Consider the following 13210-nt stretch of genomic DNA (forward strand, 5'->3'; position numbering starts at 1 on the left):
TTTTGGCGACTGTATTTTCGGGATAACTGGGACAAATTGTTTACCTTTGAGAAGAAGTCCTGACGTTCTGCAATAAGAATAGAATAGATTTGTTGTGTAAAGTTTTATTGAGTGATGTTTTGTTTTCCAACTTGTCCACCAGTGATGGATTGTATATGCTGCTACAATTCACTTTATATTGTATTCATTCAAGATTTTTCATTCTAGTGTTGTATTTTTGCCTTCTCTTAGATGCTGTGCGCTTATTGATTTATATGTTTGTATGTTTCTTCATCTTAGTGTATCTGTTCTGACTTTTCAAAAATAAGGGTAGGATGTTTGATGGTGTGTGTGTGCACCTTTCATCTTACACGCAAATGCCTGTCTATTTTTAATATTTCTCTCTCTCTCTCTCTCTCTAGGTCCTAAGCTGACTCCTCATTAGAGTATCTTCATGTGTGATCATACACCATTCCCTGTGTCCAGTTCATGGCTCTCCCGTGCCTCTGACACTCCCTCATAAACCATTAAACTGCTTGCATGCTCTCGCTTTGTCTCTGTGTAACCATGTCATCTGCAGTTCGAGCCCTGTTGCTTGTGCTGCTAGGAGCTGGAGTCTTGCTGTCCAGTGGTGACTCTCCACGCCGGGAAATTAAAATAGATGGAGACCTGGTTCTTGGAGGCCTTTTTCCAATACACGAGAAAGGCCAGGGCATGGATGAGTGTGGGCGCATCAATGAGGACCGGGGCATTCAACGTTTGGAAGCCATGCTCTTTGCCATAGACCAGATCAACCAAGATATGAGCCTGCTGCCTGGTGTCTCACTGGGTGTCCACATACTAGACACGTGCTCCAGGGATACATATGCACTAGAGCAAGCACTAGAGTTCGTCAGAGCATCACTGACCAAGGTGGACGACACTGAGTTTATCTGTCCTGATGGTTCGTATGCATTTCAGGAGGACAGCCCGTTGGCTATTGCTGGAGTTATCGGAGGTTCCTACAGCAGCGTCTCCATACAGGTTAGTGCTGAGCTGCTGAGTCTGGGAAATGGTTTCTGTTTGGGTCCTTGAAGAAGGTCTTCAACCTCCAACTGATTTAGAGCTGGTATACAGTGACTGAGTGTAAACTTTGACCCTTAACTTCTTTACAAGTTAGGTAAGCAAGTAAAGCTCCATTTGGTGATAAAAAAAAAAGTTAGTATGATAAATTTAATAATTATTGAGCACAAAATGCATGCAAATATGATCTAATGCACTGTAGATGTTAACACTATACACATTGTATCGTAGTCTAAAAAAGTTAGGCAAGTCATGTTCATTCATGCTTTGCATTATGATCCATCTGCAGATGAAAATGTTATGCCCCATTAAATATCTAATTAAAGCAAAGATTCATTCCATCCTGTTGGCTTATGGTACAGGCTACCTGCAAATTCATGACTTTGCACATCAGTGGAAAACTCCGCCCACTTTTGAGTGTAATCTCTCTCGTTGTGCAGTGTTGCATTTAGCCATATAGATAACTGATGTTAACTATATACCCGTCTAATGTCAGATAAGTCAAACATACACTGATAGATTTTATTTCACATTAATGAACTTGAAACAGTCTCCATTTACCTTGACAGAATGCACAAACGTTGCAAATTAGGAAAACAGAGTGGAGATGAGAGCATTGAACTTTACTAATGTGATATGGGAGGAAGTAGGAAGGGCTTCCAGGGGGTATTAGTTCACTTCCACAACTGTTAGTCATTCCAGATTTATATGTTGATTGGTCATCTGACATTTTAATTGGGGAAAAATATTTTTTTGGCATATTTTTTGAGTGAGAACTCATCGTTAAAGTTCTGACCAGCTTTCTTGTCCCTGCAGATGAAAAATATCCCCACAGCATGATGCTGCCACCACCATGCTTCACTGCAGGAATGGTGTTCTCAGGGTGTTGGGTTTGTGCCACACATGGCATTTCCCATGATGGCCAAAAAGTTCAATTTTTGTCTCATTTGACCAGAGAATCTTCTTCCATGTGTTTGGGGAGTCTGCCACATGCAGTTGGGCAAACTCCAAACGTGTTTTCTTAAGCAATGGCTTTTTTCTGGCCACTCTTCTAGAAATCCCCACTCTGTGAAGTGTACAGCTTAAAGTGGTCCTATGGACAGATACTCCCATCTCCGCTGTGGATCTTTGCAGCTCCTTCAGTGTTATCTTTGGTGTCTTTGTTGCATCTCTGATTAATGCCCTCCTTGTCCGGTCTGTGAGTTTTGGTGGGCGGCCTTCTCTTGTCAGGTTTGTAGTGGTGACATATTCTTTCCATTTTGCTATAATAGATTTAATGGCGCTCCCTGGGATATTCAAAGTTTGGGATATTTTTTATAACTCAACCCTGATCTATACTTCTCCACAACTTTGTCTCTGATCTGTTTGGAGGCTCCTTGGTTTTCATGTTGCTTGCTTAGTCGTGTTGCAGAGTCAGGGTCCTTCCAGAACAGGGTGATTTATACAGACATCATGTGACAGATCATGTGACGCTTTGATTGAACACAGGTGGATTTTAATCAACTAATTATGTGACTTATGAAGTGAATTGGTTGGAGCAGCTCTTATTTAGGGGTTTCATACGAAAGGGGGTGAATACCTATGCACACTCCAGATTTCTGTTTTTTCATCTTAATGATTGTTTGTGTCACAATAAAAAAAAAACAGTTTGCACCTTTAAAGCTGTAGGCATGTTGTGTAAATCAAAATGGTGCTAACCTCCAAAAATCCATTTTAATTCCAGCTTGTAATGCAACAAAACATGACAAACACAAAGGGGGATGAATACTTTTGCAAGACACTATAAAGTTTTTATTTACTGAATTTGCAAAACTAACAAAAAATTCTCTGTTTCTCAACATCCAGTGAATATGGATAGAATAAAACAGTTATTCCACTCAATCTCGTCGTACATGGTTTATAGCCAACTCAGTGCTACGCACCTCATTGGCTATCAGTTCATGTGCAACTTGATTTCCTGGAATAACTGTTAAATAATCACCTCGAGCGACTCGGCAAAATGGCGGCCAATCGCTTTGTCACTAGTCTGGTTAACACCAGACCATATCACAAGTGAAATATGGTCTGGAATCCGCCTATTGAATTTCTCGTAGGGGAGGTGTGGTTTACGATTGTCAACGGCTGTTTATTGGACGTTGCGAATGTCTATCATTGGCCATGGGCTACGTATACGCCAAATCATGGCAGTTGTACCCGGTGACGTGGTTAGAGCGACGAAGAAGACGAAGAGGCGAAGAAAGACTGTAACGCCAAACGCTGTTATTTTTTTAAAACAAACTTTCGCTCTAAACTATTCAGAACAGTGTCTAAAGCTTGATCGAAAGTTTGGTTCGTATCGCTCGCCGCCATGTTAAATGTGATCCGTAAACAGTCCCAAATAAACTACAAGCTTCCGTTTGTCGAGTAGTACGCGTCACCGTCTTTCCACCCCTCCCCACTCTCTGATTGGCTCCCTAACTCAGGCGAGCCTTTAGTCCATAGTTTCCATGCTGTCTTTTCAGATCGGAACGATTGTGCAAAGCAGCATGGGATTTCCCGGGCTACTTTGTCACCATAAGTGAGGAAGAATTACAAATTATGAAAGAAAATGCTGTTCCTAAAAACACTAAAGATGCTATGAAGTTTGATATAAAACTATTCAAAGATCAGGTGGAATTGTAGTTTATTTTATCTATTTCAAAGCAAAGTATTTTATGTGAGTCGGCGTAGATATGTGACTTGATAGTCACTTGGTGGGCATTACATTTGTATGCCGCTTTTGAAGTTTGAAATATATTTTTGATGTGTTTTTTGTTTTTAATAATCACCTGTGTATTTATATTAAAACAATTATCCGCCTCAAGCTCAGTGACTATCGGTGAATAATAACCTCGGCTTCGTCTCGGGTATTATTCAATGATATTCACTTCACCTTCGGGAAATAATTGTTAAAAGTACAGTAGGTTCATGTGGTATTTATCATCTTTAAGTAACACGTTACTCAAAAATCCAATCTCATTGAATGACATCGATCAAATCAAAATAAAATAATACTCTGTACACATCCACAACCATCTACAAAGGGTTCTCTTTTAACTCTGTGCATTGCAGGCATGGCTACACGGACATGAATTATTCTGTAATGCTCTTTGTATGCAATGGTAATCATCATATTCATATCACAGAATTACTACAGGCCACTGAATGATTTCAACACCCTTTAAGAACTGAGCAAAATATAAGAGTGTAAAGACCTTGCCCCTGCACAGCTCTGGCGTACCTGATCCATTATTTAAAGTGCAGCGTTCAGGGAAAAAAATAAAAAAATAAAAAATACACACCACCCTTTATTCATCCCTCCCCATTTAAATACAGCACACTTGCTCCAGTTCTTTCCCTCATGCATACGTGCCTGGATTAGCGCTGTGGCTATGCTATTGTGTGCTTTGTCTGTTGCTGCCTTCTTGCAGCACTGGAAACCGAGCACAGTGCTGGGGGAATTTGCATAGTTTTACATAACCTCCTCCATCTGGGGCTCCACAAAAGCCAGTTTTCCCTATCGGTTCTAAAATCCATAATCTGTGTTTTTGTCCCCTCTCTCTCTCTCTCTCTCTCTCCTGCCTCCCAAAGTCTCCTCTGTTCTCTCTTCCTTTGATGATTTCTTCAGATATAATGCTGTGTTTTTCTAGAGAAAAGCAGTGAGGCCATGACCTCATCACGATCCCTTGTTACAAAAAAAATAATAAAAAATTTTTTACTTATCAGTCGCTTCTCCTCAGCAACAATTAGTCACCATTTATTTCCCGCTGCTGTTGTTTGCCCAACCTCTGTGCGCTCACCTTCTGACAGACACTCATGAGAGCCTGTAAAGCCTCCTACACACCGTCTCTTAATGCCAAGCCACTCTTTTACTTACCACTCCTAAGAAATTAGAGCCTCCTACAGGTTTGTGTTTGTGTACGAAACTATAGAAAGAACAGTGACGAGGCCTTGATAGAAGTGCAGAAATCATGTCAGAAATTTACAAGCGCTGTCTCTGTATTAGTATGCACTGTGTCACAGTAAATTATCACTTTTTATATTCCTGGAATATGAACTGTGTAATCCGATTATTCAATTATTTAATAGTTCAAATTCAACTCCATTCTTTCATCCCAGACTTGTCCGCGCTACAAAACGCCTGATTGCAATGAGATGAAAAAAATGTGATGGATTACAGCACAGTGACCGTCTGGATTTCTGCAAGCTGACGGTGAAGTGCTCAATATGAGCTCAGTCTTGCAACAGCATAAGGCAGTGGCAGCTCGTGTCAGTTGTGCCTCCGCACTCAGTGTGAGATGCGATGTGTTAGAGCCAAGCTGAGTCTGACCACAGAGAAACCCTTTCTCTCCTCGTCTGCCTCGCTCTGTGCACTCTTGTTGGCCTTATCTGATCTCATCAGTCGCCTTCAAAAGAATATTTTATGTATAATACGCTTTCAATAAACCATATAAGGCCCTGATTTACTGATTTTGAAAATATTTGTAATGCAGTGCCAACATTTGTGTGTGTTTCCTCCTAGGTTGCAAACTTGTTGCGCCTGTTCCAGATCCCTCAGATAAGCTACGCATCTACGAGTGCCAAGCTGAGTGACAAATCCCGCTACGACTATTTTGCTCGCACTGTCCCTCCGGATTTCTACCAAGCGAAGGCCATGGCTGAGATCCTACGTGCCTTCAACTGGACATATGTCTCTACAGTGGCATCCGAGGGTGATTATGGCGAGACAGGAATCGAGGCCTTCGAGCAGGAGGCGCGTTTCCGCAATATATGCATTGCTACATCAGAAAAAGTGGGTCGCTCCAATGCAAAGCGCTCCTCGTATGAAGCAGTGGTGCGCCAGCTTCTTCAGAAGCCCAACGCTCGTGTGGTCGTGCTGTTCCTGCGTAGTGATGATGCCCGAGAGCTGTTGGGTGCTGCCACCCGCCTCAATGCCTCCTTCCTTTGGGTGGCCAGCGATGGCTGGGGGGCGCAGGAGAGCATCATCAAAGGAAATGAGTTCACAGCAGATGGCGCGATCACATTAGAACTCGCAGCACATCCCATACTCGAGTTCAACCGCTACTTCCAAAGCCTCAGTCCTCTTAACAATCACCGGAACCCATGGTACAAAGACTTCTGGGAACAGAAGTTCCAATGCTCTTTGAGTACAACCTCACAGGCAGCGGCAGGAACTATGAAACCACCCTGTGACCCAAAGCTGGCGGTGGATGATTCAAACTTCGAGCCCGAGTCGAAGATCATGTTTGTGGTAAACGCAGTGTACGCTATGGCACACGCATTACACCGTATGCAGAGGATGCTGTGCACTAACACCACACGCCTTTGTGATGCCATGCGCAGTCTCGATGGCAAGAAGCTCTACCGGGACTTCCTGCTTCATGTCAACTTCAGAGGTAATGCTAATAAAGCTGTGGGTTTCTTTCTTCTTCTACATTTCTCATAAATGAGCTTGATTTTTTCACATACAACATGTTCCTGGATCAACATTATTTTTAACCAGATACTGTCCTCTGATGTCATCAGCCCTGCAGATTGGTTTGACCAAATACCAGCTGCCAAATCACACACCAAGCTGGTAATAACAACATGCTTGCCAGCTGGAAAGTGCTGGGAAATAGAAACAGTTTCTGAATTACTGCTACTTATTTACTAATATTGTAGACAGGGTATTCTAAAGAAAGTAAAAATAGTAAGGCAAGTAGAAAATCAAAAATATGTATTGATCAGTTTCAACAAGTTTAGGAGTTTGACCAAAGCAAGCTGTGTTTTAACTAGTAACTAGTCAGACTCGGGTTGATTTTCCCACAGGAAGTGATTTCCACAGGAAGTTCTTTCCACAAAAAGGAATCACCTACATCCCTTTAAAACATACGGTATCACTTATCCTCAAGACAGCAAAGCTATTTGTAGACCTTAGTTATAGTTCATAAAAGTGAGCTTCATTACTTCTTAAAGGAGAACTGAAGGCAATTTTTTTATCATCAAAATTCTGTTTATCTCATTTTATTAAATATCGGAATGCATTTTTGATCGCTATTTTGTCGCTGCTATAGCAAGTTATGAGCGTTTGAAATATGCTCTGTAATATATCAGTCCATATGTCAAAGCAATGGCCGTAAACGAGATTTGTTGAGACTTGTGCAAGACATCGTAGGACGGAAGTAAAACGTACAGCGGAAATCAAAGTGACCGACATCTGCCAACGTCGTCAAAAGACACGCGCGCCCTCTTTCGAATGCTGACGTTATCAAGCCGGAAGTTTTCTTTGTTTTGATAGCAATCAGAAAAGTTTGAAAAAAGTAGCCAGTAATCGTCATTTAAACTCGTTTTTATGCAATACTTCGTTTGGAAAACAGTTTTCAAAATGGCAGCACTGATACCTGGCTGACACTTCACGTTTTGAAGTCTCGCACAAGTCTCATGAAGATCACGCGGATAAGCGACGCCTGCTGTGGACCAAGCGAACTAAACTCAACATGGCTAAAAACCGAATAGGCCGATAAGTATAATATTTAATTGCAATTAGTTGCCAATATGAGTCACGATATGAGGTTACTAAAATCGAAAACGTAATTGAATAACACGTTAATTAAGAAATACAGCAAGTTCTTCAGTTCTCCTTTAATTAGATTAAAACAATTTTACACTCAACAATTCAAGGTTAAAAATGTCGTATCTGCCAATGCTAAAGCTAGCTAATGTGAACTAGATACAATACAAATGTTACGTTATGTTATGGCTGGGTTCTTGCCTGAACTGATAATTGCATCATCGGTTTTTCTTTGGCTAATCAGACACAAGGGGCGGCACAGTGGTGTAGTGGTTAGCGCTGTCGCCTCACAGCAAGAAGGTCCTGGGTTTGAGTCCAGTGGCCAACAGGGGCCTTTCTGTGCGGAGTTTGCATGTTCTCCCCGTGTCCGCGTGGGTTTCCTCCGGGTGCTCCGGTTTCCCCCACAGTCCAAAGACATGCAGGTTAGGTTAACTGGTGACTCTAAATTGACCGTAGGTGTGAATGTGAGTGTGAATGGTTGTTTGTCTCTATGTGTCAGCCCTGTGATGACCTGGCGACTTGTCCAGGGTGTACCCCGCCTTTCACCCGTAGTCAGCTGGGATAGGCTCCAGCTTGCCCGCGACCCTGCGCATAAGCGGTTACAGATAATGGATGGATGGATGAATCAGACACAAGGTACGCCACCACTCTTGCCGGAAGAGTTGGGGGTGAGGTGCCTTGCTCAAGGATACTTGAGACTGTCCTGCTGGTTCAGGGAATCGAACCAGTGGTCTTTTGGTCCCAAAGCTGCTTCTCTAACCATTTGGCCATGGCTTCCCCCAGTACAATACAAATACTGAGTCATATAAATTAAAGATGAAAGAGATGGAATTTCTGTATTTTTAATAAATGCTGTTTTTTATTTTCGTGAACTGAAATGTTCAGTGCTTTCTGAGGAGTGTAGCTAGCAAACTCCCAAGCATGCTAATCTGGACTTAAATAACCTAAATGCTTTCATTTTTCAACATAGTTAACCATTTTGAGTCAATTTACGAACTAAAACGCAAAGCTCTGCAATAATCCTGTCTGGAAGCCAGATAGTGCGTCTGGAGGGAATTTTCATGTAGCTCGGCAGAATTAGGAAGTGCACACTGATGACACTGAAAAGATGGCAAGAAATGTATTTCCAGGAACGACGAATGTTCCTCCAGGAACATGTCCGACTTGAAGAAATCAGGTTCGCCGTTCGGTCTTCCTGTCATATTCAAACTGCATAGTGCCTTTGCCTTATTATTTGCAGAGGTATGTAGCAGGATGTGTGTAGGCCTACAGAATCACGCTGTGTTTCTGTGTCAGTCTGTGGTTAATGTGTGTGGAGGTGCACAGCGGCGGTGTAATTAGAGCCAGTGTGAAAAGTGTTTGCTGCGCTGGCAGACCTGTGGCTATGACAGCGACGTGAGCTGAGATGCCGCACTTTCTGCCGCTGAGAGGATTGTGTTTGACTGACAGGTAGAGAGCAAAGGAAGCAGGTAAAAATAAACCATGTAAAAGTGCTCAGGTTGGCGTGGCAATATTAGATGAGCTTATGCCACACTTAGCCGTGACTGAACATAAACACACTTGAAAACGGAATTAAAGAAAATCAGGGAGGGAGCGGAGAGAATTTTTAATTCCCTCGAGGCAATATAGGGAGGCATACAGTAGATGTAAGGATGTGGGGAAATTATCCTCTATTTTTCAAAGAATATATGATTTAGAGATATAACGAGAGAAAGAACGAGGATATAGGCTGTGCATATGTACATGCAGTAAGAGCATAGATCTGCATCTGTTTGTGTTCCAGTGAGAGAAATAGAGAGAAACTGAAAGACTTGGGGAGATAAAACGATGTGAGTGGGTTGGTTTGTGTCAGCAGAAGAGGATTCTCTTTGAAATTCACCATGTTCATTTTTCAAGCACAAAATCAAAGACATATGGGGTTTGCAGTCTGGGCCAATCGGGTGGAAGGAGCAAGCAATGCAAGAGAGAATAAAAATGACAGGAGCTTATAGAAAACAGGATGAAATGGTAGATGTGGAGGAGAGAGGTGAGCAGAAAGGAAGTTTTCAGAAATGTTGTGCGGTCGTCAAAGAAAAAGGTCAGGGAGCTGATCTAGAATGGAGAAAGGAAGACAGGAAAAGGGAGAAAAGAAAGAGAAGCTGGGGAAGGGTGAGGTCCCTGTAAGCGTCCTATAAAATTCCACTTTTCTGAGATCTACTCCCTCTGCTTCTCTATCAATTATTCAGTGCAGATTCAGGCTATAAACACCGTAAGGAATTAGTAGTTTCACCTGATTTATTGAAATTTCATTCCACTGAAACTTTTTAGTCAGCAGGATCTGGCTGTCTGGAGCAAGACCTTAAATCCAAGACCACGGCGCTACACATTTTGTTTATTATTGTTTTTCGTTTTGCTTTTTTTTTTAATATGTGAATCAAATCTTTTACTCCGGTGGCACGGTGGTGTAGTGGTTAGCGCTGTTGCCTCACAGCAAGAAGGTCTGGGTTCGAGCCCCGTGGCCGGCGAGGGCCTTTCTGTGTGGAGTTTGCATGTTGTCTGCGTGGGTTTCCTCCGGGTGCTCCAGTTTCCCCCACAGTCCAAAGACATGCAGATTAGGTTAACTGGTGACTCTAAATTGACCGTAGGTGTGAATGGTTGTCTGTGTCTATGTGTCAGCCCTGTGATGACCTGGCGGCTTGTCCAGGGTGTACCCCGCCTTTCGCCCGTAGTCAGCTGGGATAGGCTGCAGCTTGCCTGCGACCCTGTAGAAGGATAAAGCGGCTAGAGATAATGAGATGAGATGCGATCTTTTACTCCTCACATCATGCAAAATATCCCCATCGGACGCCTGGTTTAGTTTTTTACCATATTTGAAAGTGCTCTGAAACCTTTTTTATTTTTAAGAAATTTTGACAGATATTTTCCCATGTCTGTGCCCTAGATACTGTATCTTATGCAACATTGTTTTCTTGGCAGATTTATTGGTACCCTTCCAGAGCATCGACAAAATTGTAAATGAAATAAATAACTCACAGCACCAGGTTCCTCGGTTCATTTCAGAGCTTGGGTTACCGTCTGTGTGGAGTTTTGCATGTTCTCCCTGTTTGTGTGCGTTTCCTTCAGGTTCATAAACCATGCCAAGAGGTGGATTGGCTACTCTAAATGGCCCCTAGATGAGAATGAGTGAGTGAATGTGTGTGCATGGTGCCCTGTGATTCCCACCTCAGTTAAGTTTAAAAGTTTAGCAAAGAAGTTTGTTTGAATTTATTTTAAATGAACAATAAATTGACATCATGGAAAAAGATCTATATGGTCTCAGTCTACAGGATTTTCTTTTTACCTGCGGGAATAATATAAGGTTGCACATAATGTGTGTAAGTAATAAAACATTCCAAATGTCTGTAAAAGTTTCCCGGAAGATGCATGAGCAGTCATCAGATGTTATATTCACAACAGCAATAGCTACAAACTATGATGAAGAGTTTCAAAAAAGAAGAGCAAATTCAGCAGCCGTCACTAGAATAACAACTAAAATCAAAATCAAACTGTGTGGCCATGAACGTCTTCATATTTAGGGAAAGATTCAGACTGCATACAAGGAAAAGCCTTAAAAATATGTGCAAACCTCAGAACAGGAAACTTCGGAATTGCAGGGAGCAATTGGAATGTTTTACAGGAAATAATTTCTCACCTTATATATATATATATATATATATATATATATATATATATATATATATATATATATATATATATGGGTCCGTCTCAGAAACTGGTCTCTCATTTGGGACATTATGGTCAAAAAATAAATTTTCTAATTTTACTTTTTTTTTTTTTGCATCTACCTAACACTCAATGTTTCTTTTGTCATGTTTAATAAGAATAAAGATAGTATCTTGCTTTATCTGGCCTCCACTGTGGAAATGTTTTTTGATTACAATTCAAATGCTTTTGTAAAATTGATTTATATATAAAATACCTATATAATGAAGAATTAAAGCCCCTCCTTCACAGATGAGTGAAAATATTGAATAAATTTCCTCTTTTTGATTGCTTGGGTTAAAAATGCCAAGTTATGATGCCTGAATTGATTATTCACTTAAATATGAATAATATGATACATTTTGGGTATTCAATATGGCGAAATAGGACAATAGGACACAATGGAAAAATCAAGAACACACCGGAAAGATGAGCACGGCGGTAAAAGAACAGCGACTGTACCGGCTGAAGGTCGCGCGGGTCTCTGCTGCGTGTGATTTTCTTTTTATTATATCGACACATTCATGAACAAAAAGTACACAAATTTATCAAAACAATTAATCAATATCCTCACAAGTGGCATATAGAAAATTATTATACATACGGGCCACTTTTTCCATGGAATAAAAACATGTATTCTATTCCCTTCCAGTGGGTTTATTGATGCCATGCAATATTGTTATCATATCACTTATCCTCTATGTATTACACCACTCTCCCCAATGGAGAATGAGAGTTGAATATTGTTAAAATATTGCACGTTCTCAAGACAACACAACATCACACATCGGAGCTCATACGAAGATCCAATGAGAAAACTTTTCTGCTGCACATGCACACAATTATTTCTTTGTCGGCCAGGAGAGAGAGAAGATGAGGCTAATCCAGTGCTCAGTTTAAGCATGAAATAAATAAACTGAAACTAAAAACGCGCTGAACACCCAAAAAGCTACCAAAACTTCATTATGTATTCTTCACATATATTTACAAGAGAAAAACATACCAACGGACATTGAAAAACTGGAAAAGAGACACATCGGAGATGTAAAACTTCCGTGCTAGAAGTGACTGTGACAGTTTGTAAACAAACATGGCTGCGAGGTTTGCTTCATTAAAAGTGGAAGATTTTGAGAGAATTTTGGCTGCCAGATCGCTCCACTGTGTGTAGTTATCAATGTTCATTTTAAAATTAACTCAGTGAATTACACAGGGAAAATAATAATAATAATAATAACAATAATAATAATAATTGGCTTGACTGTGCTAGCATTGGCCTGCGCTAACACTACACCAAGTAGAAGGTAACTGGACTGCTATGATAATAGCACCAAGTCACAGGTAAGCTAGTGTCAGCCTTCGCTAACGCTACTACGACACCAGCTGGAAGGTAACTGGACTGCCATGCTCACAGCACCAAGTCGCGGGTAAGCTAGCATTGGCCTTCAAGAATGTAGATATGAAAAGTGTGTATAGTAATCTTATCTCATCTCATTATCTCTAGCCGCTTTATCCTATTCTACAGGGTCGCAGGCAAGCTGGAGCCTATCCCAGCTGACTACAGGCAAAAGGCGGGGTACACCCTGGACAAGTCGCCAGGTCATCACAGGGCTGACACATAGACACAGACAACCATTCACACTCACATTCACACCTACGGTCAATTTAGAGTCACCAGTTAACCTAACCTGCATGTCTTTGGACTGTGGGGGAAACCGGAGCACCCGGAGGAAACCCACGCGGACACGGGGAGAACATGCAAACTCCGCACAGAAAGGTCCTCATCAGCCACGGGGCTCAAACCCGGACCTTCTTGCTGTGAGGCGACAGCGCTAACCACTACACCACCGTGCCGCCAGA

The 13210-nt window shown here is 41.6% G+C and overlaps 1 protein-coding gene across 1 annotated transcript in view; it reads left to right on the plus strand.

Annotated features, from left to right (window-relative positions):
* Positions 1-546: 546 nt before the first annotated feature.
* grm3 (glutamate receptor, metabotropic 3) overlaps positions 547-13210 on the plus strand; it is an 81397-nt gene continuing 68733 nt past the window's right edge. The window contains exons 1-2 of the mRNA XM_060923642.1: positions 547-1002; positions 5582-6455. Coding sequence (XP_060779625.1) covers positions 547-1002; positions 5582-6455 — 1330 coding nt within the window. The remainder of the gene's footprint in view (positions 1003-5581; positions 6456-13210) is intronic.

The sequence above is a fragment of the Neoarius graeffei genome, chromosome 6, assembly GCF_027579695.1.
Source record: "Neoarius graeffei isolate fNeoGra1 chromosome 6, fNeoGra1.pri, whole genome shotgun sequence".
Lineage (NCBI taxonomy): Eukaryota > Metazoa > Chordata > Actinopteri > Siluriformes > Ariidae > Neoarius > Neoarius graeffei.